Source organism: Halichoerus grypus, chromosome 1 (genome assembly GCF_964656455.1).
Source record: "Halichoerus grypus chromosome 1, mHalGry1.hap1.1, whole genome shotgun sequence".
NCBI lineage: Eukaryota > Metazoa > Chordata > Mammalia > Carnivora > Phocidae > Halichoerus > Halichoerus grypus.
The window spans coordinates 95,656,002-95,681,721 of NC_135712.1; the positions used below are offsets into that span (position 1 = coordinate 95,656,002).

The window sequence follows — 25,720 nt, forward strand, 5'->3', positions numbered from 1 at the left end:
TCCTTGCAACAGTCCTATGAGGTAGAGGCACTATTATCCCCAACTTAAACGGGAGAAATTAAAGTACAGAGAGTTTAAGCAACTTGCCCAAGGTTATACAACCAGTAATTGCTTGGAATTAGGATTTGAATCCAGGCTGCCTCACTCAAGAGACCATATTTTAAGTCATTGCCATAAAAATGATGTAATGATTGAGGTCTATTGGAGGGCAGTTAGATTTAGAGTTGCAGTTAGAGAGAATTTTTATATTAGATGCTAAGGTCGGTATTGCAGGCAAAAATTTCTTACATTCAAACTTCCTCGAAAAAATCTTGTAGGGAGTTAGCACATTGGAGACTAACATAACTTTCACCCAGCCAGTTTTTCTTTAGCACTGGGATAGAATTACTTTTCCTTTGAGTAGTAGGTGAAGCATTTGACTTGTTATTCAGAGTCCTGTTGGAAAAGAAATATGTGTAACACAGGAATCATAGTGAGGGACACAGTACCTCTCACTATGAGCACCTCACCAAAGTCTGGCAGGGGGAGGAGCAGATCCATGTCTGTCCTGTCTTTCATTTTGGGGCTTATGTGCGTGGAATGGATTTATGATCACCTTTGGATTTCAATAGTTCTCTTTTTTGTTTTCTTCAAAAATGTTAGGCATGCGTGTTGAACTTGTGTACGATAAGTATATGTGTAACATGAGGCAGGTGTGCTTGAGGAGTTATGCAAAGTGGCAGCTTGACGTGTTGTATTTCTTTATTGTTCCTCTTCCCTGCAAGACCGCACCACCCTCAAGGGCATGGACTCTTCTTGACTTTTCATCACCACATCTCCACCTAACACTTGCTGACCTAGACTGACTATGCAGAGTACTGCACTAGCTACTAGGAAATAGAAAAAGGAATAAAACTTCTCTTTGATGCGTTTATCATTTAGTGGGTAGAAGGGGAAGGGGATGGGAAGACTGTTACACAGGCAGTTTTTTCCTGGTTTTTTTTTTTTCTTTTTATCTTTGGACCTCTTTTACCCCCTTCCTTACATATTAATGTACTTTTGCATGCACCAATTCATTTGATAATTTTGGGTCAGAGCTAATAGAAAGGGAAAAAAATTATAGTTTCTCTAACTTACCATCTGGTCTCTGGTACTGAAACACGCCTTCCTGCCTCATTCAACCATCCTGTCTTCAGGATGAACTGGAACTCTAGTGGAGATTGGAGTTAAGGAATGACAAAACCCTAAGATGTTACACCCCTGCCGCCATCTTAGACTTATGTAAGGTTACTACCACAAAAGCCAGTTGGGAATGGTAGAGGAGTCAGACCTGGCCTCTAGGCTGCAACTGCTCCCTATACCAGTTCACAATGTTGCAAGGTTTAATTAAATTCCAAAGAACTTTGAATTTTGCTGTGATCTCTTATTCAGAAATATATATGCTTTCTGGATGTCTTTATCCATAATAAAATTGGCATTCTGGCAGTGTTGTCAAAACTCTAGATTTCTGGGGTCCTATCTTAATTTTGGTTTGCCTCCTTAAAAAATTACAGTTTTGAAAGGAAGGCTACAAGAGGAACTATATATACAAGCAGATATCCTCATTTTTTGTGTGTGAATGTGACTAATAGCATTTGTATTTGAGATCAGGAGCTAAAAGTGAAGTTAAATGCTATCATCAAGATAAAACCTTGTCCTTATTAGCACCTAGTTTTAAACAAATGACCCAGTGAATTTGTTATCTAGAGCTAACAATTTTATCAACATTTGAGTGCCTTGTGGCCGTGTTGGTGCAAAGAAATTTTGTAAGTAAGGTAAAGAAAATACCCATTGCATTTGGTAGAGGAACTTAGGCAATTAAGAGTCATTAAGATAAATGGTAGGTATTATAAGTGATACAAGGCAGGGAGGCCTAGCCCATGTGGTACAGTCTCCTTAAATTGTACCTTCAAGCATAGGGAACATAGGAACAGTATGAAGGCTTAAATTTAGTTGAATTTCTAAGGGATTTTAAAGGAAAGCTTTAGCATTGTATTGGAAAAATTAAAACGGGAGATCACAAAATAAAAAGGAAAATAGAGAGATGTACCTCAGACATTTGATGAGCCACTAGATTAAGAACTTAGAAAAGATGAACATATTCAAAGGTTGAATTTGTTTCCTGCCCTACAACAAATGTTTTCATTTAAATTTTGTTCAGACTAGGATTTAACAAAAATTTAGGCATTGGAATAGGAAAATTGAGGATTGTCACAACTAAAAAGATGTACTGTTTTCTCCTGAATTACTTGTGCAGAAGTATCTTAGAAGCCGGTTGTTGCTACTTTTATTGTTCCTATTTCCTATCAGGTAATTCGGAGGTAACAAGCCCTTTGATTTTGTTGTCAGCTATTTATTGTCCTATGCCCTTTTATGAATTACCTTGAATCATCTTGAGGTCTTTGGTTGCATCTTTATTTCAGTCTGCTACCCAGTCTGCTTCTGGGCCAGTTTTCTCTATTAAAGTTGATTTATTTACATGAAGAGAATAAAAAGTAATTTTAACATAAGCTTGACAGACAATTTTAAAATTCACTTATTGACCAAATTCTTTTAAGTATTCTAAAACTATGTAGCTTGCTTTGGATGATATGTAACTTTTTTTTTCCTGGTAGTCCAAGTATTTTTTTTTTTTTTTTAAGATTTTATTTATTTATTTGACAGAGAGAGACACAGCGAGAGAGGGAACACAAGCAGGGGGAGTGGGAGAGGGAGAAGCAGGCTTCCCGCAGAGCAGGGAGCCCAATGCGGGGCTCGATCCCAGGACCCTGGGATCATGACCTGAGCCAAAGGCAGACGCTTAACGATTGAGCCACCCAGGCGCCCCTAGTCCAAGTATTTTATGCTTTCACTTTGGCCAAATGGGGGAGAAAAAATTTTTTAAAATATGCTATGTGAAGTGACCTTTATGACATTGTGATAACCAATAAGAGGTGGTCATTGTGTGTGCTATGCAGGTGTGGACTAGTGTGAGGTAAATGAGGGGCCTAGGGTACAAAATTTAAGGAGGCAATTGCTCTGTGTCATGCAAGTCAGAGCTAAGTTTTGTGCTCTGAGTGGTCTGGTTTGCCTTACCCTAGTTCCATTCCTTTTGCTATGTCAGGTTCATAGAACTCTGTCTAAAAATGTCAGTAACCGGGGTTGTCTTGGTGGCTCAGTCAGTTAAGTGTCTGCTTTCAGCTCAGGTCATGATTTCAGGGTCCTGGGATCCGCCCTGCGTTGGGCTCCCTGCTCATCTGGGAGCCTGCTTCTCCCTCTCCTGCTCTCCCTGCTTGCGTGCGTGTGCGCTCTCTCTGTCAAATAAATAAATAAAATCTTTAAAAATAAATAAATAAAATGTAACAATATGAATTAAATGCTTATTGTGTGTCAGCCACTTTATTAACTGCTTCATATGTGTTTAGAACTCTTAATAACCATGTAAGTTGAGTACTTCAATATTTTCGTTAATTTCTCAGTATAGAAAGAGAAATGAATAACTTAAATGATAACACCCAGCTGAGCAAAAATTGAAACTCAGGTTCTTGTTTCAAATTTGAGAGCATACCTAGTGCTCTATACTGTCCCATCTGTGTGTAGAAAAATTTAATTCTTGTCTGTTTTATAGATTTCTGTATTAAGAAACAATACTCCCCCTTCCCCACAAGAAACTATGCTCTCCAAAATATGCAAGTGCATACACTGACATGATGCAGTTAACTTTTAAGGTGAGTGAGTCAGAGGTCTCAGCAGCACCAAATTGAGGATCCACAAATTTGTGCTGCTTAGTAACACCTTAAATCAGAGCCCCATTCCTGCTGGTTTCAGTCTTCAAACACTGTACGTGGAATTTGGGGGTTGGCTGTAAGCAGATTGACCCATGGATGACTTAAAGATCAGGGCAGGTTAGTCTAGAAGTAGTTCATTTGGCAGACTAACATGTCCTATACAATAGGCTATAGTAGCTCGGTAGCATATTTGTTTAAAATGTCTGTCACCATTCTGTTTGGTTTCTTAATGTGAATTTCTGTGGACATTTCTAAGTTGTAAAATTTGGAGATTGGATGAAATAATATATAATGGCTGTTTTTGCTTTAAAATTTTAGGGTCTTAACATTTAAGTTTCTTAACTGAGTTATGGAAAAATCTGGGCCCAGAAGGGCTTTTGCCAGCACTCGACCTTACTTTTGGGACCATTCGTTCCCCTTTGTTCTTCATAATGCTTTGTTTATAAAGCTTGTGTCCTGATTGTCCTAGAGCAATAGTGTTCCAACTGTGGAGAGAGAGTTGCTGAAGAGCTCCTATGAGAAGGAGGGGCTAGGGGCTGGAAACTAGTTACTTCATCCATTTATTGGACGAATGAACAGTTTAGTGTGTTTTATCTCTTTTTTTTTTTTTTTTTTAAAGATTTTATTTATTTATTTGAGAGAGAGAGAGAGCACATGAGAGGGGGGAGGGTCAGAGGGAGAAGCAGACTCCCTGCCGAGCAGGGAGCCCGACGCGGGACTCGATCCCGGGACTCCAGGATCATGACCTGAGCCGAAGGCAGTCGCTTAACCAACTGAGCCACCCAGGCGCCCTGTTTTATCTCTCTTGATAAAAGATTTTATTTGAAAAACAACAGTTCTGCTGTTTTAAAGAGGCTTAAAATCACTTACCTTTCTTTGTCTGGCTTTCAAGCATCCTTGATTTGCCTGGCTAGATGATTGTGCAGGAGACCTGATTTCTAGAAGGAGATCTGATTAAAATGTAGTTATAATAGCTAATATTGAATAGTTACTATGTGCCATGCACTGTTCTGAACACTTTATCTGTAATAACTTGTTGAATCATCACATCAGCCTTAAGAGAGAGAGAGACTATTATTCCCATTTCATAGATGAGAAGACTGCAGCACAGAGAAGTTAGATAACTTGCCCCAGGTCACACCATATATTAAGTGGTAGATCCAGCATTGAATGTAGGCAAGTCTGATTCTAGAATCACTATGCTTATTACTCACCTCTCTAATGACAGTGTTACTAATGTTAGCTAAGTATAATGGAAGCAATCATACTCCTATTTTCCTGTAGGTAACATTGTGGATTTTAAAGTGTTTTTTAGAATCTTATTTCTCCACAGAAAAAATAAATCATAAGTTTCAAGTGACTGATTTGTAAGTGTGTGTGTAGTACCACGTCTGCTTATTAGTAAGGGAACACCTATCTGTGACAGACATATGGGAATTAACAAAGAATGATAAAGGAATGAAGTTAAATTTAGAGCACTTTTATATTTTGCATTTTTTCCTTTATGGGTCATTGTGTTCTAATTTGCCAGTGTTACCTGTTTTCAAAGACATCTTAGCTTTCAGATGATGTTTTAGTTAGAACCTCTGTTACTTAATAGCTTAGCAAATGCTTGTTTGGTCAATCATGTTAACAGAGATATTGAAGACTTTATCTTTTTTATCCTGTTTTTTAACAAAGCATAGCTGGAGTCCTTCAACCGTTAGTGGTATCAGATACCTGGAAATTGTGTTATAACAGAGAGGGTGCCTTTAAAAATTTGATCGAGAGGTTAGACCTTCCAATGAAGTGATAATTCGTAGTGGAATGTGTACTTTCTTTGAGTAGTTATTTAAAAGTACAAAAACACAGTGCTTAGTAAATTACAGGTATTTAATATAGAAGTTTTATGGTTTGATTTAGAAATCACCTCATCTTTTATTCTAACTACATCTCTTTTCAAGTATACAGCTTGGTTTTGTCCATTTTAAAAAAGAAACTAGGGGCGCCTGGGTGGCTCAGTTGGTTAAGCGACTGCCTTCGGCTCAGGTCATGATCCTGGAGTCCCTGGATCGAGTCCCGCATCGGGCTCCCTGCTCGGCAGGGAGCCTGCTTCTCCCTCTGACCCTCCCCCCTCTCATGTGCTCTCTGTCTCTCTCTCATTCTGTCTCAAATAAATAAAATCTTAAAAAAAAAAAAAAAAAAATTTAAAAAAGAAACTAAAACATGGAGAGGTGAAGTGCTTTGCTCAGAGATAAGATGGTTTATAATGACAGTATGCAGAATTTGAGCCCTTGTTTTCAGACCTTAATACTTAGGCCTTTTTTTCATAGCTGTGCACAGATTCTCCATTGATATCTTGAAGATGTCTAGAAAAAATTTTGATATATGTAAACAAATATGGTGGCAAAGTGTCATATGTTACACTTAACCATTAACAAGGGATTGTTTCTAGATGTCCCTAAATGCAAAATTCAGTAAAAACTGAACTGATTGTAGGGCGTGCTCAGGAAGGTTGAGTTCCACATAACCTTATTAAAAAAGAAAACTACATATGGAAGACCTTGAATTATAGGAAATATAATTTGCAGAGGAAGGAGAGAGATGTAGGTGTATCTTGAAGGTTTTAAGCTTATTTTGTTTTAAGTAGGATCCGCTTAACCCTATTCCTCTGCCTCCCTTTTTCCTAGCTTTCTCTTCTAAATATTTTGTCTCTTGTTTAAAAGTGGCTACAACATTTTGAGGTGAGAAGGCCCTAAAAAGTAGGTTGTGATTATCAAAGGCTCACTTTTCAGCTATGCTAAATGGCCAGACTGAGGTACACAGCCTTAGAATAAATTTAGTTTTCTAGGAGCCTGATGGGTATGATTCAAGCTCCCAGGTGCTTGAGAGAATGCAAAGAGTTGTCAGTTATTTGAGACCTTGAATCAACCAACTACTGGGCAGGCCCTCTCTACTAGAAAACGTAAATAGTTTTTGTGATCTGATAAAAAATTTTTTTAGTTTCCCATGAGATTACTTTTGAACCTGTGGTAGATCACAGTAATAACATTTATTATCACTGAAATTTAGAATACCAGAGCCTTTAAAATGATATAATTTTATTCCCTCTTTGTTTCTGTTGGGAAAACAAGGCCAGTGATTAAGTGAAACTTCCACAAAGTCAGAACCAAAAAGAACCCGTCTCAGGTACTTAGTCAATTTTACCCAAGTCCCGGAGCCTGGCCTTGGCAGCTAGTTTTTCTGACTCTCTAGGCACTGTTCTTTCCATACCAGTGGTTTCCAGCTTGTCCTGTTCATGAGAAGCACTGGGGTTGTCTGCTAAAAATACAGCTTCCTGGACCCTGTCTTGGAGATGCTGATTGAGTCATCTTGGGAATGTTTTAAATGAGGACTGAAGTGATTGTGATGGCTTAGGTCGTCCAACATTTGGAAACTACACCACTCCTGCATCCTTTCCCATAAGAGAAAGTTTTGCTATGGGCTGAAAGCTGGATAACTTTTTGGATCTTGCTTATGTATAAAGCAGGGCTAACCTATGTTGGAAATTCTTGCACTTTGAGAATTTTGTGAACTATTAAATTATATGCCAGTTTTATTCCATGATCTAAAAGATATCCTAGCAGCCCTAATAAAATAATTTATAATCTCTGATTGTTTTATTTTTCTTTAGTTTTCATGTAAATTTCTCTTGGAATTCTGATTTTAGTTGCAATCATCTGATGCTAATATTCTCTTAGCTTACCATACTAGGAAGAGCTTGGGATAGCAAGAAGTAGTAAAATCTGCTAAATGTGACTGGTAAATTAGACTTTGTTAATAGAATTAATTAGATTTCTATGTTTGTTTTGTTTTGCTGGGCTTGATATTTGAAAAGTGTTAGCAAGACTGATTCAACTTACAAATTGCCCATCTCTTATCTCATTAATTTCATTCAACAAACATTTATTGTCTACTATGTACCTTCTATGCTGACTAATGTCTCTATTGGGAAAAAGAAATACAGATTTGGTGGCAAAAACATGGATTCTGCTTACTGCCAGAATGAATAAACTTCTTTTAGCTAAGTGTTCATGAATAGGTTGGGGGTCCAATCAAAATCAAATCAATCAATCAATCTTTCCCTCTTCAAGGAGGGAAACTAAAGGAATTATAAGAATTTAAGACCAGGTGAGAGGGCTAAGTTTTGGATTTGACTATAAAGAAAAACAAGACAAATATACCTGCCTACAAATGTTTTAAGTGTAGAATTTATTTAGGAGCCTTCTTTTTTTTTTTTTTAAGATTTTATTTATTTGAGAGAGAGAGAATGAGAGAGAGCGAGCACATGAGGGGGGGAGGGTCAGAAGGAGAAGCAGACTCCCTGCTGAGCCGGGAGCCCAATGCGGGACTCGATCCAGGGACTCCAGGATCATGGCCTGAGCCGAAGGCAGTCTCTTAACCAACTGAGCCACCCAGGCGCCCATTTAGGAGCCTTCTTTTTCTCCCCAAGAACTGCATATTTCAGTACCAGGGACTTCATTTGTCCACGCCTTATATTTGTGAGTAAATAACTTTAGCTCTAGAATTATCTCCTGCCCAGATGGACTAAAATGAGGCTCTCTCAGAAAATGCTGATTCTGACCCTTGAGATATATCTGAGTATAGTTCTTTATTTTTTTTTAATTTATTTTATTTTATTTTTAGATTTTCTTTCTTTGACAGCGAGAGTGTGCACACACAAGCAGGGGAAGTGGCAGGCAGAGGGAGAGGGAGAGGGAGAGGCAGGTTCCCCGCTGAGCAGGGGGCCCAGTGCGGGGCTGGATCCCAGGACCCTGAGATCATGACCTGAGCCGAAGGCAGACGCTTAACCGACTGAGCCACCCAGGCGCCCCTGAGTATAGTTCTTTAAATGAACAGACTCCTGTTCTTTGCGCAGGGCAGGATAGAAACTCCAAAGACTAAGACTTTGGCAGTGGGATGGCCAAGAACCTATTTTTGTTTTCCCCACACTTTAAACAAATAATAATGGTCTTAAGTGCAGGAAGGTATTTAATACTTACGCATCTTGTGTCAGAAATTAGTGCTATTTTGAACATTGAAGGAAATAAGGGGGAAAGTATAAATGAATCGATTGCTTATATTCTATTTGTATAGGTATTACCATATCACAGAGGGTGTTTTTGAAGAAAAATTTGCTTAAAAGTATACGTTTTGTCTTAAGTTATTGACATTTATAGTTCTGGTTTTTTAAAAATGTTGTGATGCTAACTTCTCAGGAAACAAAGCTTGCTTTGAAATGAAAACTTTTCCCCCAGTGCAACACATTGGAAATAGGAAACTAGCTCTTGCTGTGTTGCCACTATACCCACATTAAATTTTTATTATTTATTATTGCTTAGCAATTATAATCATGGCAAGTCATTTTTTGGACTGTGGTTTCTATTGTACTACATGGTAGATGAGGTGACTTTTTAAGGCCTTTCCAGATTTGGGATTTGGAGTTACTAATTGTTAGTTGGCTCTGTATGCATGATCAGCACTCACCTCAGAAACCAGTATCCGTTAGAGAGCTGAAACTTTGGTAATGTGCTGCCCAGCTGCCCTGGGCCTGACGTTACCCGTGGTGAAAGTAAGAAACCTTCTCAAAGGGTCAGGGACTCAAGCTCTTGCTCAGCTCAGTTGACCCTTGCTCTTCAGGTTAACAGGCTCTTTGTTGCTTGGAGTAATTGCAGGTTGTCCACTGAACCATTTCAAATAAAGAAGCATGTAGAAGGAATGACAGCATATTTTAACCTGAACTAAAATTGGCATATTTAAAAAGCCTTATTGAAATTGTTGATTTTTAATCTCATATAAACACTAATGAAACTGAGTGGCCCCAGTTTGTGAATGTGTGTTCTGAGAAGTTGAGTTGTAACCTGGTTCTTTGGAACATTTTCCATAGGAACAGTATTAAAAGGTAGATAAGTATGATGTAAGACAGACACCTATTTAGCTCATAATATTGCTGTAATTCTTTCTTTTTTTTTTTTTTTTTTAAAGACTTTATTAGAGAGAGAGAGAGAATGAGCAGCGGGGAGGGGCAGAGGGAGAGAGAGATGCGGGGCTGATCCCAGGACTCCGAGATCATGACCTGAGCCCAAGGTAGATGCTTAACCAACTGAGCCACTCAGGCACCCCTATAATACTTTCTTTTTGATGACAAATAGTAGCTGATAGTACTGTAAGTTAGTCTTAGAGGCAAGAAATACATATATATGTTTGGTTTTTCTTAAATTTAGATCATAAATATGTTTTTTTTTTTTTAGATTTTATTTATTTATTTGACAGAGAGACACAGCGAAAGAGGGAACACAAGCAGAGGGAGTGGGAGAGGGAGAAGCAGGCTTCCCGCAGAGCAGGGAGCCCAGTGCGGGGCTCGTCCCAGGACCGTAGGATCATGACCTGAGCCAAAGGCAGACGCTTAACGACTGAGCCACTCAGGCGCCCCTAGATCATAAATATCTTAAGTGAAATTCCTGACATGGGACAATATTATTGATTCAACACAATTAAAAAAAATTTCAATGCCACTGTTTACAAAGGTAAAAATTAAGTATTTGAACAGGTTTAGTGGGGTAGATAGGTAGGTGCCAGCAGGACTTCTGAGTGACTCTAGCTACTTTTACTGATCCCTTCACTTCTGTCTGCCTTTGTATATGCGGGGATACATACATGTTCAAAAGAGTAAAAGACAAAAGTAATCCAATTGAGCCTACTTTAGGAATTCACCTCCTTTTTACTGAGATCACCTCTCTCACCAGCTCACTGTCTCAGTTCCTACAGATAGGTAGTTCTTACTCCCGGTATACAAGTGACATTACTCTTTCAGCATTATTCATGACCGCATCAAGAAATCCAATCATTTTTTAAAAGTTACTGTCCATGCTCGGGAGCATTTAAAACTTTGGACCACCTTCTCTTTGAAACACCTGGTTTCTGTGATGCTGGTTCTGTCACCCAGTTCTCCAATAGCAGTATAGCATCTGCACTTCTCCCTTGTTGATACTGACAATTGTTCACTTTCTGGCTTTCCTTTCATAGTATAAGCTCCATGAGGTCAGAGACTGTCTTGTCTTGTTCACTGCTCCGTAGCTAGTCCTAGGCCTAATTCTGTATAGGTAATGGATAAATATTTGTTAAATAAACGAATGATTTTTTTTCTGTTACCCCATGAGATGGCTCTTCAGGTTCTGGTGTTGGCCCTGTTCTGCTATTTCTTGCTTGTTTTTTTGTTTTTTTTTTTCCATTGATACTGATGCCTTCAATTACTGTCTATACTGTGCTTCCAGTATCCATCATTTTCATTTTGACTACTATCCCTGCATTTCAGCCCCTCTTTTTTGTTCCAAGTTTAATATGAAAAAGTATTCACAATTTATTTCTAAATTGGGAAAGTAGATTACCGAATGGCCAGTTAAGTAGTTAATTAGAAACAGCAGGGTCACAATTGATTATTTACCTTCTTCCTCTTGCTACTTGCTCAGGTCTGGTTGGTCTTTTATATAACTATACTAGGTCTCTTAAGTTTCCCCTGCCATCAGGTTGTGTTCCTCCATTCTATCCTTAACAGTATGACCAAAGCAATCCGCTTAAATAAATGATCTGATCAGGTAATGGCTTTCTATTACCCTATAGAATAAGACTTAGGAATTGGCCTTCTTATTTTTATTTATTGATTTGGTTCTGTGAGGTCAGTGAGCAGCTTGTAGCCCCAAAACGAAAAACTTTCCATATTTAGAACTACCAGAAATGGGACTAGCCGGTTTCTGTAGGTGTCAAGTTCCCTTTCACTGGTAGGGATTATGGAAGAATAGTAAGCAGTTCTCAGATGGGACAAGGTATTAGAGCTTTTTGAAGTTCTGCATACTCAGACTTTTGATTGTATCTTTCAAACTGCTTAGGTCTTCCACAGTCTGTCCCAGATAAGTTTTAATGATTAGGACCACATCTTAATCACCCCCCCCCCCCCCCCGCATCTTTTACAGAGTAGGTGCTAAACCTACATTTATTCAGTGAATGAATAACTTCTGGGTATTTTCTTGGGTAGATGAGCTGAGATTCTTTGTCTCTACTTCAAACTTAGTTTTTTGTTTTTTTTTTTTTAAATGTGGAATTATCAGATCTGGATTGAGAGTATTAGGATCAAGTCTTGGGCCTCTGCATATGTGTTCTTGGTCAAATCATTTATCATCTCAGAACCTGAAATAAGATTAGAATGACAATTAATGTAAAGTAATTGTGAGGACTAAAAGTGTGTGAAAAATGTTTTATAATCTGAAAATGCTTTATAAATGATAGAAATTATTGAAAATTGATGGTTTTGAAATATATATACCAATATACATTGTTTAAAATATAGATATGTCACTAATATTACTCTCTTACTTTATAATTAGGCTCATTTTTTAGCCTAGCAAAGGAAATAAATACAGTTGCTTTCTCTTAAAAACCAACATACTTCCTCAACTATTCAAGGCAAAATTTCTCTTATATTGTTGAATTCTCAGTATATTGTCAAACTATCAGTTTTTGTGGATCTCTCTACTTAGGTTTTGTGCCAGGTTTGGACAAAGATTCAGAAATACCACTGGCAAAATTAAATAACATTTTTTCCCCCAAATAGACCACATTTGATAGAATTTTCCCAGTTTTAAGATTTGTCTTAAATCTTTGGTGCTTGGCTGTGCTTTTGTTGTTATTTTTTGGTGGCAAAATCAGTGAACTATTAGCAAAAAGATTTTAATCTAAACACCTTTTTTCTTAATTTTTTTTTTTTTTTGTAAGATTTTATTTATTTATTTGACAGAGACAGACACGGCGAGAGCAGGAACACAAGCAGGGGGAGTGGGAGAAGGAGAAGCAGGCTTCCCGCCGAGCAGGGAGCCTGATGCGGGGCTGGATCCCAGGACCCTGGGATCATGACCTGAGCCGAAGGCAGATGCTTAACGACTGAGCCACCCAGGCGCCCCTTTTTTCTTAATTCTTAATGCCATTCTCCATTAACATTTATGCTTTATGTATTTCACAGTTATAGTTTTATGTTATGTATAAGTGCTATAATTATACACTTTGTTGATAATTTCTTGTATTAACTTTTTTGATTGTATATGTGATAGAATTAGATGCATCATTATTCCATGGTGCTTCAGGGAGCACTCTCTCTAAGATGAGTGGGTTTTTGAATCACAGCTTCGTTAATGAGGGAAAATTAGTTGTAAGAAAGGGCAAATTCCTGAGTCTGAGGAGGAAAAGAGATGTCTTACTGATCAGGGGTACCTTCACAAGTAAGCTACATTAACAAATCAGCTGTTCGTAAGATAGAGACACTGGAAAAGAAAGTTATTGGTGTTTGTAGTTTTCCCTTAATAGAGTAAATCTCTGTTCTTTCTTCCCTTTTAACCAGGTCAGTATATATTTTGTGCCCTGTTCTTTTATCACAAAAGAGAAAAGAAATACTGCAGTGAATGAAGATTCCTCTGCATTTTAGCACTGCTTTTTCTACTGTAGTTGGCTTTTGAATGAGGATGACAATGGAAGAGATGAAGAATGAAGCTGAGACCACTTCCATGGTTTCTATGCCCCTCTATGCAGTGATGTATCCTGTGTTTAATGAGGTAAGTAGGTAAACACTCTTCATATGATCTCTTTAATTCTTGATGCCTGCGTCATTTATTCATTTGTTTGTTCCTTCATATAACAAATACATAGATGAATTTCATCTGTGTGTTAGGCATTGTACCAGGACTGGACATAAAACAGTAGGGAGGGGGGAACCTGGATATATTGCTTCCCATCTGGAAGTTTCATTATAGGGGGAGAGACAGACATTGAATAAAAGAATACAAGTAATTATATAAATGGAAAGTTGTGGTAAGTGCTATGAAGTCACGAAAAATTGTATGTTCAATAAAATAGCAGGTGGGATCTGCTTTAGGGTTCAGGACCAGCCTCATTCAAGATGAGACATAAATGCTAAGATTGAAAAGAGGTAAGTAAGGGTTTGACAGTTGAGTTCAGGATAAGCACATTTTAGGTATCCAGAAGAGCAGGCACAAAAATATCCTGATGAATTCTAGTCAGTAGAGACAAAACATATTTTTACTGATAAATGGAAGCTACCATTGCTTTAGTATCTAGAGAAGATGTAGTTGCTTTTTTATTTGAGGAATTTTCTAGGACTTAATACATTTTCGGTTTTTCTTTTACTTTAGAGAATTAGAGCTGGAAATTCCTTAGAAATAATTTAATCATGCCCCTCCTTTTAATAGTGAATTGAGTTCCTAATATGTGAAATGGTGTTCATAAAATTACCTAGAACTAAAATCTAGGATTCCAAATTCAGTGGCTTCAGCCTTAGCCTTTCTGTATATTCAATTAGGGTCTTTCTGTTTTTGTTTTGCTAATTATAAAGCTGTCAACACCATTGACCTTATTGTTGCTGCTGTAACTTGGAAACCCTCACCATTTCCAATGACTGTTTATTCCTTTTTGTAAAGTATTTATATTAGAGTAAGATTCTGGATTTCAAAACCCTTTCTCCCACATTATTAGGTTTAATAATAATGTATTTGATGCATTTGTGGTCTTAAGTCTTGGGGACAATAGAGAGTGATTCATCCTCTTCAACTTGGAAATCACAGATCTAGTTGCCATTTCAGACATACATTTTGAAATTCTAAATGCTATCTGTCAAATAGTGTTATTAGGTTTGGTGACTATAAAAGAAAAAAACAGTGGCTTGGATAAAAGTTATTTCTCTTGCATAAAAATTATAGCGATAAGTGGTCCAGTGCTAGTGTTATTATGACTCGGTATCCTAGTGCTTACTTTGCGTTATCCAGGTCACCTCAGCATGTGGGGTAGCTGCTGAATCTCCATTCATCATGTCTAAGTTGTTGTCTGGAAGGCACAAAAAAATGGAATAGAGTTGGGGGTGTTACTTCCAGCCAGTTAAGCTTCCTTCAAGTAACCTTTTTGAAAGTCCTGTACAAGACTTCCATTTACATCTCATTGGCAAGAACTTAGTCTTATGACTACACCTAGCTGCAAAGGAGGTTGGGAAATTTAGAAGTTTTGTTACTAAAGAGGAAGCAATAGGAGGCATCTTTTGAAAAACCTGTCCCTGTTATACTAATACTGTGGTAGCATTGGAGGCACTCTTTTAGGGCTGGTAATACCCATCTCTGGCAGGTATAGCCAACACCCCAGTAATTAGTTCCACCATTTTGTTCTAATACGTACCTATTCATTACAAGACTACAGTTACTGTTAGAAGTAAGTGCTTCAGTTCTGTTTAGTAAATAATTTACTAAATGTCAGCCATTTATTTGCTGAGTAGTCTGCTAGGGTCCGAGGATGTGGAAAAGAAAAAGGCATTATACCTCTTCTTAAGAACCATAGGGAACTATTTTCTTAAACATCTTAAACAGATGTTTAAGCAAATACATTATTTAATTATCCTTGTACCAGGTATGAGGTAAGAAGACAGTCACTGAAACTATTAAGTAATGTATGTTCATGTTTAGTGTTTTAACTTCTCAGGTAGTTCAAGAACCATTATGGCAGTTCTACCCAGAAGTGCTCCCTCTTCTTGGGTCTGTATAGCTAGCCACCCCTGTGGGCTTTTGGGCCAAGTTGTATGGGGCATTTCTGTATTTATCTAGTATTTTGAGTCTTTACTTGAAGGAAGGGCAATTTACATTGCAGAGCTGTTTGATCTCAGTGAAGAGGAGTGAGAGAAGTTTTTTTTCTAACAACTAGAGTGATCTTTTCCTACATAAGGAAAATGGATTTTATTTGAATCTTAGCTTTGGAGAATAGTTATATAGGATATGAGATTCTGATGAAATGAACTGTTGGGATTAATACTGAGATATCTTTTCTAATTTATTCATGTGTAAGAAAAATTAATTTGAAAGAAAAAAGGCTATGAATGGACTGGTAAATCTCTTCCAGAAATAAAGGCAATGATTCTTGCCAGGTGACATCTAAAAAATATGTGGGTTAATGGGCCCGGAATTAGAACGTGTTGCCAAATGTTTCATAGTTGGTTCAGGAATTGTTAGAACTGAATTTGAAAATGAAATGGCTAGATGTAGCAGACTGAGAGATACTGTGTCGAATTGTCAGGGTCTAGCTCTCAAATTTATGATCTAACAACATGGTATCAAGCTTTTTATAAAAATTATTTTTGTCACGTTACAAAAACAAGTGTTCAGAAATAACAGGCTTTTAGGAATAGTGGTAGTAGGTCTCCTTTTTGATAGAGATATGAAATCTGGGGCTTGATTTAGGAATGGAATAAAATAATTGTGACTTCAAATGTGAAGTGTGTGGTTGAGAAGAATAAAGTAGTAGCATTGTTGTCTGACATTCCAGTGTATTCCAGTGTAACATCTAAAATAAGATACCTAGTCAGTTAAACATTAGTATTTAACTATAGTTCAAACATAGATTTTTCTACAGATCTACTAATGGGGAAGTTAGAATTTAGTTTGGCTCTGTTTTTCTGTGCTATACGGATTTAAAGATAAAATGATTGTCAAATTAATCTTACAGAAAGTAGTACCAGAGTAGGGATGAATGTTTAACTCTGGAGCTAAATGATACACTTAATTTTGTCCACAGTGTATTGGAAGAGTTAAAAAAACTTAACCCATTCTCACCTTACCATAACATTCATAGTAGTAACAATGGTAGTCTGGAAGTCTTCTTGTAGAACAGATTTTTAGATAGTAGGGCATCCTTATATCTGGGAAATTTTAGTACTGTTACTCCAGCTCACAAAGCAAAGTTATTTGTGGCATTCCGGGAGTTTGATGTTCGCTAAACTTAATGAAGCTATGCCAAGACAGCTGAGAAAGGAGTAGGCTTCTTATTTAATCAGCTGCTGCAGAGTTCAGAGTCCAAGTGTATTGCATGTGTTGTAAATGTACTGTGAAATAGGTCTCCTGGTTACCTTATGAAATAGTTTATAGAAATGTCATGACAAGTCTTAGGTCAGGTTCTCATGTACTGTATTACTTTCTACTGATCTTTGTGTATGGAGGAGAGAGGTGTAGTTCAATTCTTCATTCCAGGGAAAGATACACCATGAATCATCGTTTCCTGTGACTTTTTAGAGGAATTATTTTAAGGTGAAGTATAATTTCTGAAGAAATATGTATTGTGTTTTGAGATAGGAATGAACAGTTTTGCAAACAACTAAGAATTTTAGATCACCAAGGGTTTATATGCTTGTTTATAAATCACACAAAAATGGTACTTCTGAATAAGTAATTAATATTATATTCAGAAGCATCCAACACAGTTATTTCAGCCAACTCAGCAGAATATGCAACTCTTAATTTTTTCCAATAAGCAAATGAAATCTGTGGGAGAAGTATTCACAGATTTCATTTGCTTATTGGAAAAAATAACTATCCTTTTTTTTTTCATTGAAAGAAAAAAATCAAACCCCAGAATTGGAGCATAGTAAACATACTTCTCCATAGTGAAGGCATGGAGAAGTCCCTCCATCCAGAGGTGATCGTAGTTAATATCTTGCATAAGAATTACTGCTCTGCCCCTTACTCTGGGCTATGTAGTCTTATCTTTCTGACCTTGTTTATAAACTGATGATAAATAGTAATATACTTATTTCTCATAACTCTGTAAAATAAATGACTTAATATATTGTAGTACTGAGAATAGTACCAGGCATGTAGTTAAGTGTTAGAGCTGTTATTCAGAAGTCTTTGTGCAATCTTCTGGATAAAATTGTGAGCATTCCCTAGAGTTTTACATTCTAGTAAGCAATTTTTAATGAAACATATTTGTGATAGGTGGCTCTGCTTACGTTTTTTGCTGGAAAACTTGGCAACCCCAGAAACGGATTATTTTAGAAACATTTACTATGTATAAAACACATGACTGCATCTCTCTTCTTTGTGGCAGCACAAAAGTTGATAGGTGGCCTCTTGAGTCTGTCTACTTATGTTCTAGCTTTTTTTCTTTTTTTTATCTGACTTACCTCATTTTCATTTGAGTCATAAGAGATGTACCTTTTATTCTTGTGTCTTTTTTTTGTTAAGATTTATCTATTTATTTAAAAGAGAGTGGAAGAGAGTGCGCACATGAGCGGGGGAAGGTCAGAGAGAGAGGGACAAGTAGACTCCCTGCTCAGTGGGGAGCCCAGCTCTGCTAGGGGCTCCATCCCAGGACCCTGAGATCATGACCTGAGCCAAAATCAAGTTGGATGCTTAACCAGCTGAGCCACCCAGGCACCCCTTTTTCTTGTGTCTTGGCCATGTATGATTCCTTTTAAAGAATAGGATTAATAGTGTTTGTGGGGAGGGGAGAAGGTCGTCAGCATGGAGAAATCATGCCTGATTTTGAGGAAGCCAAATTAGTAGATAATTCAGAACCAACTAACCTAATTATTTTGACCTTAAAAAAAGAAAGAATACTTTCAAAAGATTTTATGCAAGACCTATAAAACTTGAGTAACCAAAGAGTTAAATGGATTTTTTTTTTTTTTTTTTTTTTTTTTTTTTTAGTTATGGGTGTAAGAGACAGGCTTGATAACTAGAAAATAAAGTATAGGAATGAGCTGATACCTTTGGAGGGAGGGACCAGTGCAATAAATGGAGGGACCAATGCAATAAATGCACTTTCTATGGAATCACAATTATGTGTAAGCTTTTGAAGTATTTTTATAAACATTCTAGAGAGTTAAATTTGACAAGTTGGTAGTTAATAGTGCTCTCAGAAGCTATCAAGAATAAATTACAGGAGGAGCTCACAAAACAGAGTAGGCAGAACGTGAGGTTGGGGTGAGAGCCCTGCTGTTAGGTCCACCCCAGCCTATTATTTCCTTCTAGTTGGGACTTCAGGAGGTACTTTCTTTACCTTTTTGGTGAAATGAGATTAGGTGCCCTGTTCTCTTGTGCTTATTCTCTTTTTGCCCTTTACTCTTTTACTGGTGACATGGAATTCCTAGATGGCTGAGGCCCGAGGAGAGCCTCTCCTTGTCCAGATATCCATTAATGCAAGGCGTAATCATATGTTCCCTCCTCCTCCTCTGAATTCAGAATCAATTACTACTAAGAAATGATTGCATTGTCTCTTTAAAGATAACCTGGCCAACAACTGTTACCTCAAAAGCTGAAAAAAATTACTGGACTAATTAGTGGAAGTATTGGAAACAAAATGGAAATTCTTGTCTGTTCTAAACTTACGTAAAAACTTTACTCCCACATGGGTTACCCCTGAAGAAACCCGTAAGTTTGCAGATGGCCCAGGAAGGTGATTTTATTTTATTTTATTTTATTTTATTTTTAAAGATTTTATTTATTTGACAGAGGCACAGCGAGAGAGGGAACACAAGCAGGGGGAGTGGGAGAGGGAGAAGCAGGCTTCCCGCTGAGCAGGGAGCCCGATGCGGGGCTCGATCCCAGGACCCCGGGATCATGACCTGAGCCGAAGGCAGACACTTAATAACTGAGCCACCCAGGCGCCCCACCAGGAAGGTGATTTTAAGAGTCTGTGTTCTTCAGGGACCAGTTCAGCTTTCACCTCCATAAAGACTTTTTTTTTTTTCTACTTCAGCTGACAGTGATCCCATTAGTTTCCATGTAGCTGCTTACTTAAATGGATCTTCTGGGGTTCCAGGACTATAATCTATTTCTTTTATCTCTCACACTGACTTTCTTACACGTGGGAGAAACTCAGGCGTTTGTTAGTTCTTCAGTAGTTGAAGAGATTCAGTGAGAGAGTGGATGCCAGTGTGGGAAGGGTGAATTCAGGGAGGCAGGGTAGCATTAAGTGGCTTGTGCACAGGTTTTAGAGCCAGACAGATTTGTTATGAATCCTGCCTCTGTATGCACGAGCTCTTGAATATTGGATAAATTTATGCAAACTGAATTTCTGCCTCTGTAAAATAGAGATGATGATAGCTAGTTACAGATTGTGAGGATGAGATACTCTCTATGAAAATACATAACAAAATTCATTATAGGTGCTAAGTAAATGATAACTGTTATTAGGATACTGCCAGGACCTTATACTGTCATGAAAGGTAAGGTGAACATGATTTTATCATCAAATTATCTATCACAAGTGAAAGATGTAAAGGGGAAGCACTTTTTATTAGGGAAGATAAAAACATATCTTGCTAAGTATTACAGGCTTGAAATTATAAGTAAATTGAAGAACAATTTAGATAAATTTATGGTTGAGAGATTAAGTTCAATTCAAAAAGTAGATAGGTGCCTGTATGCCTGGTACTTCCTGGGTAGTGGGGATATCATATGAGTAATGAAGCCTAGTGGGTTTACTGCAAGATATGTGGGTATATAATGTATCCCAAAATGACTCCCTGCAGAGTTCTGGTTGAGGTGCTTCACAGCTCAGATTTGATTTAGTATATGCCTGACCTTTCCCTTTCTTTTCTAAGACACATATATGTAAACTTAATCTAGAAATCTGATGTCTATCTTCGCTAATTTTATTAGTTCTTCACAGACTATTCTGGGCCTCTTTTATTTGCCTTGACCCTTTCACACACCAGCCAGGGCAGTACAGAATGAGTTAATGATGCAGATACTTGAAGGTACACATCTGACTCAGACCTTTGACTTCTTGAAAGAGGTCGGAGTGTGGTGTAAGCCCAAGTAAGGAAATGGTTCCTATCAGACTGGAAACATTCATCCTGTCTGTCTGCCTCTCCTTCCCTTACACAACAAGAACTTGAGAGCAGAAGAGCTGTATTATTATTTTAATCTTAAATAGGATTCATTGCAATTAAATGAATTCCATGGAAGAAGAAAATTTTTCATTTGTGGCAGCATATTTTCATTAATTTTATAAACTTACATAGTTGCTTTTTTGCTGTATTTGCCTACCTTGTCCTCTTGTGTTTTCCCTTTTATCTACTAAGGCAATGTTAGATTTTACTGGATTTGTAGAAGCCAAGTTAAAAACTGAGTTAAATGACCTTTTATTTATTTTTGGAGATAAAGTGTTTATCTTGGCACATTTTGTTGCTTTTTTGCTGAAGGTGCGTAACTTGTAGGGAGATAAGGTTCTTGGCATTTCTGTCTTGTTCAGAAAATAAATTGATTTAATAAAGTGTAGGCCATTCCTTAGATATGTATATGTGCATATATGTTGTTTATAAAGGAAAACTTACATTTATTTCCTCGAGGGATTGAAAGGAATATTTATTGCAAGATATGATATGTTCCTAAGATTTTTGTAAAAAGATTCCACTTGCATAAGAATCCTATAAAAGTTAACATTGTTTTTGAACATTTAATATTGTCCCCAATAAAAAATATATACATTGAGCTTTATTGAATTAATTGGCCCAATCTTTAGGGACTAAAAAAATAGGAATTTAACTGAAGGTAGTTGTTTTAAGCCTAGCAGTTAACTTTTCAACAAATGGCATTATTTTTATGGAATTTTTTTTTTTTTTTTTGCTCACTGAGAAATGAATTCTGTAAAGTATATAATAAGGACATGTATCTTTCAAAATTGTAAACCTCACATATTTGATATTAAAATTAAAAGCTTTGGGATTGAACTTTTGGTTCAGTATTTTAGGTAACCTTTTTTTAAATCAGATAACATAGAGGACAGATGATCCACAGTCTTTATTTAGTATCAAACCTTTTGTCAGTGCTGTTTGCTAATTAATAAAATAGACTAATCTCAACTTAATCCCTGGCTGAGGGATTGTAAAATAATTAAAAAGGAGTAAGGTAATAAATACAAAAAAATCTTAAATAATAAATGTTTTCTTGGTGTTGGTCATTTTCTATTCAGTGCACACCCCATTTGCCATATACTTGCAACAGAGCATTGAGAGTTGATCTTGAACCTTATTTTCAGTAATTGAAGTAAATATGTTTATTCTTTCTATAGGGACTTGATATTATTTTGCATTCTGTGCTTAAATCTACTTTTAAGGTAGAGTGTGTTTTGTTTTTAAAAATAAAAAGTGAAGAACTCATACATCCTTTAATTTCTCATGGTTTCTAATGAAAATTTTAGATGACCTGTGTATTTCAAGAATTAAGGTGATTTAGAATAAATAGCAAGTGTATCTGAAGAGCTTTCTTGAACTTGGACATCTTGACCAGTAGTGATGAGGCTAAAAATCTGAAGCCAGGTTACTATCCCTTGTTTTAGAAAGATGTATTTAACTATCTAAGTACAAAAGTTTACCCTCATTCTACACATACTGAATTTGTTTCCTAAAGGTCACAGTCATATTTGTTGATCAAATGATGGATGTATCAGTGTTATTACTGTAGAATGGAATATCAGAAATGTGCTTTTTCTGAGGAAATTGATATTAATAGTGATTTAAAATTTATATTGCAGCTAGAACGAGTAAACCTGTCAGCAGCTCAGACACTGAGAGCAGCTTTCATTAAGGTGAGGTGCAAATAATTTATTATGATGATTAAAATGTATGTTGTATGTAAATCTGAATACCATGTGATAATTGCCACTTTATTTCCTTTTAGTGAAAACCTCTTCAGCTGTCTCACGTCTGTTTTAGTGTACTCTGTAAAGCTTAAAACATTTCCCAAAAGTGAATGGAAACAAATGCTGTTTCCTTAGCAATCATCTTTTTGTCATTTTTTGTTTTGGAAACTGACTTCTTTGGAGTCTTTTCTCTTTAGCTTTAGAGTATATTTTTTAATTTCTTTTTCTGTTATTTGACTTGATAAAAATTTTTGTGAAGTTATAACTCAAAAAGATGTTCTTCATATTGCTTAATTATAGAACATAAGTATAAAACAGTATTTTTGATGGGAAAACAAGACCTGTGTGGGGGTCAGATTAAGGGTACCTTGCAAACATACATCCAAGTCACTCTGTCAGAGTGAACTTTTTTGTTGTCTCTAGACCTGCACTGTTTGATAAATACTAGCCACATGTTGCTAGTTCAAATTGAGTTGTACTCCAAGTGTAAAATACACACCAGATTTTGAATACTTAGTATAAGAAGAAGAATGTAAAATAACTCAGTAATAAGTATTTTATATTAATTATATGTTGAAATGATAATATTTTGGATGTACTTTTAAAATGATTTCACTTATTTGTTATTTTGTAACATGGCCACTAGAAAATTTAAAATTACAATGAATGATATTTGTTGCTTACGTTATATTTCTATTGGACAGTCCTATTCTATATATTAGGTGCATTCTTTCATGTAAAACTTTATCCATCCCCCTTCCTTTCCCAGTACATATCAGGGTACCCCAAACTTCAATTTTATTTACTTATTGTGTGTTTGTTCCCATTAATATCTAAAATAACTTCTGTTTCAGGTAAAGTATTTTAATGTTTAAATCTAGAATAAATTTATAGTTAAGTTTTATTGGATTAGAACTATAAATCCATCAAGCTTGAGTTCTTTTTATGGCAAAGATTGTTTATTGATACCACTCTTAACTGCTAGGATAGATACTGTCACTAGACATCTCTCTTCACCACAAGAATTTACATTGTATATATTATATTAGAGCTATTTTGATGTGATTAATACTCTAAAATGCAGTGCTTGTGTATTCATACATAGTAGCTTAATTAAAATATGTTCTGACAAATCAATGGGTTAATGAAGAGAAGGAATGAAGCAATATCATCAATTTTTTTTTCTTTTTTCTTTGAGCTTCAGTGTGGCTCTGGAATGGCATATTTGGTTATTAGGGAGGCATGATGGAAACTGTTTTAAACTAACTTGCTATTTTCTTTGTGGCCAAAGAAAGGAAGGAAAGGCGACCTATTGCACAATAGAGTATTGATAAGGAAAAGTCGGTTTTTTAGCTTTTCTGATAGCAAGAACAGAGAGAAATTTCTCCTGTGGATCATCATAAGGAGGACTCTGTCTGAAGTAGTAGATGATATCTTCAATGTCATTTCTAAAAGAGATAAAATAACAAATTTCATTAAGCTTTTTCTTACAAATATCCTTACATATAATCTGATGTTAACACTAAAGTACACTTTAAAAGCAAATAGTATGTTTAAAGTATGTGCTTTGATAGATCTGGTTTAACATATGGATAAATTTTATTAACCATGACACTGATTGTTAATTGGGCAAAGTGGAAGTTATTTTGAGAGGAAAATAAATTAGTCAGTTTTGCATTGATTGATTTTTATCATCATATTTAATTTGTTAAATTTCAAATGGAATTAAAAGGGTATGCATTAAGAAGATGAAGATTTTTGTGTTTTTAAAACTACAACTTATATGAAAAATTTAAGAGTCTCACCCAGGGGCGCCTGGGTGGCTCAGTCGGTTAAGCATCTGCCTTTGGCTCAGGTCATGATCCCAGGGTCCTGGGATCGAGCCTTGCATGGGGCTCCCTGCTCAGCGGGGAGTCTGCTTCTCCCTCTCCCTCTGCTTCTCCCCCCCTCCCCGTACTTTCTCTCGTTCTCAAAAAATAAATAAATAAAATAAATGCCTCACCCACCCATATATCCCTATTAATATTCCCAAAATATATGTCCATATTTCCAGTTATTTGACCACAAGTGTCATTTATCAAGGTTTGGTAGTTTTATTATCACGAGAAAAGGGATTAAAATTGTTTTCCCCAAGATAAAATACTAATGAATATTATCTTTTAAGATGTCTATTCTCTTTGATTCTTTTCCCCTGTGGAAAGTTCTGATAGGTTGTGCTGTTGAGAATCACTGAATCATGAGAGTGGATGTTACTGCCTTTGGGGATAGTTTTCTTTCACAGTGGGATTCTTCATAAAAATTGGATCCCCACAGAATTCAAGGTTGTAATTCTGGGAGAAAACCTGAAGGTATAGATAGTTAAAAGTCTCCGATTTAAGCACAGATCTATTTATTTTGTCAGTCAGAGACATTGGGTAAATTTAAGGCTTTTAAAATGAAAAGTAAGTAGCTTAAGGATTTCAGCCAGAAGATACTAAGACGATTGTTCCTGAGCTAGGTACTGAGGCACCCTGGGGCCCCACAGCAAACTCAGAAGAGTGCTATGAGTTATTTTAAAACTTTAAAGGAACACAGTGATACTAAACATCTGACACTGTGTGAACTATGCTAGCTTGAGGTAGTTTGCAATTTCAACATACTAGATTGGGCTACATTCCTTGCAGTGATGTCGTATTTTTGTAAAGTTGGAATTTTGGCCATTTCTGTGATTAAAAAGTAAGTACCACAAGAAAATCAGTGTCCCAATAGGAAATGAGGATTGTAGGATCCAGTCTAACTCCAACATTTGAGAAATTGTGTAGTGCCCAACAGGTGAATGCATCTCATTAATAAGTAATCATGGTTATTTAAGAATGAAACAAAATGTTTTTCTTTCAATTTGTGTATTTTTAGAACCTGCTAGGTTCTTAAGAGTTAGGACACGAGTACTTACGAGGTTATTTGAACCTAACTACTACATAGCCACTATTTTCTTAGCCCTAAGAACACTTGTGAACTGAGAAAGTTAGAGACCTCTGTAAGATTTCTAGAATGCTCTGGTTTTGGCAGTTTGGGGCTCCACACAACTTGGTGTTGAAAACTTTATTCTCAGGCTTTCAGCACTTAATGACTTTGGCAGTTTATTATAACTTAATCAGAGAGAGATTATTGTTCTGCTGGCATATTCTGTAAGCACATGGAGAGTACTCCCCTGCCTCGTAAGATGGTGCATTATATAGGTAATTTAATGCTACTTAGAGAAAGAAGATAAACCACTTTATCAAATGCTGACTTATCTAAATAGTGTGTATAGTTTTGTGGCAGGTCACCAAATTAATAATGTTGACACCATCTTAACCCATGTTTGTACAACTTTTCCTTTAAAAGTAACCCTTGTTTTTTAAAAATAGATTCTATCTTAAATATATTCATGGAAGGAAAAATCAAAACAGGTTATAAAGGAAATGGAATTCAGT

General features: G+C 36.5%; 1 protein-coding gene across 3 annotated transcripts in view; it reads left to right on the forward strand.

Annotated features, from left to right (window-relative positions):
• PDCD10 (programmed cell death 10) overlaps positions 1-25,720 on the forward strand; it is a 42,777-nt gene that overhangs the window by 5,208 nt on the left and 11,849 nt on the right. For all 3 annotated transcript variants that reach the window (XM_036112704.2, XM_036112705.2, XM_036112706.2), the window contains 2 exons: positions 13,192-13,402; positions 22,158-22,211. In XM_036112704.2, the coding sequence (XP_035968597.1) occupies positions 13,307-13,402; positions 22,158-22,211 (150 nt within the window). In that variant the 5' untranslated portion in view covers positions 13,192-13,306. The remainder of the gene's footprint in view (positions 1-13,191; positions 13,403-22,157; positions 22,212-25,720) is intronic.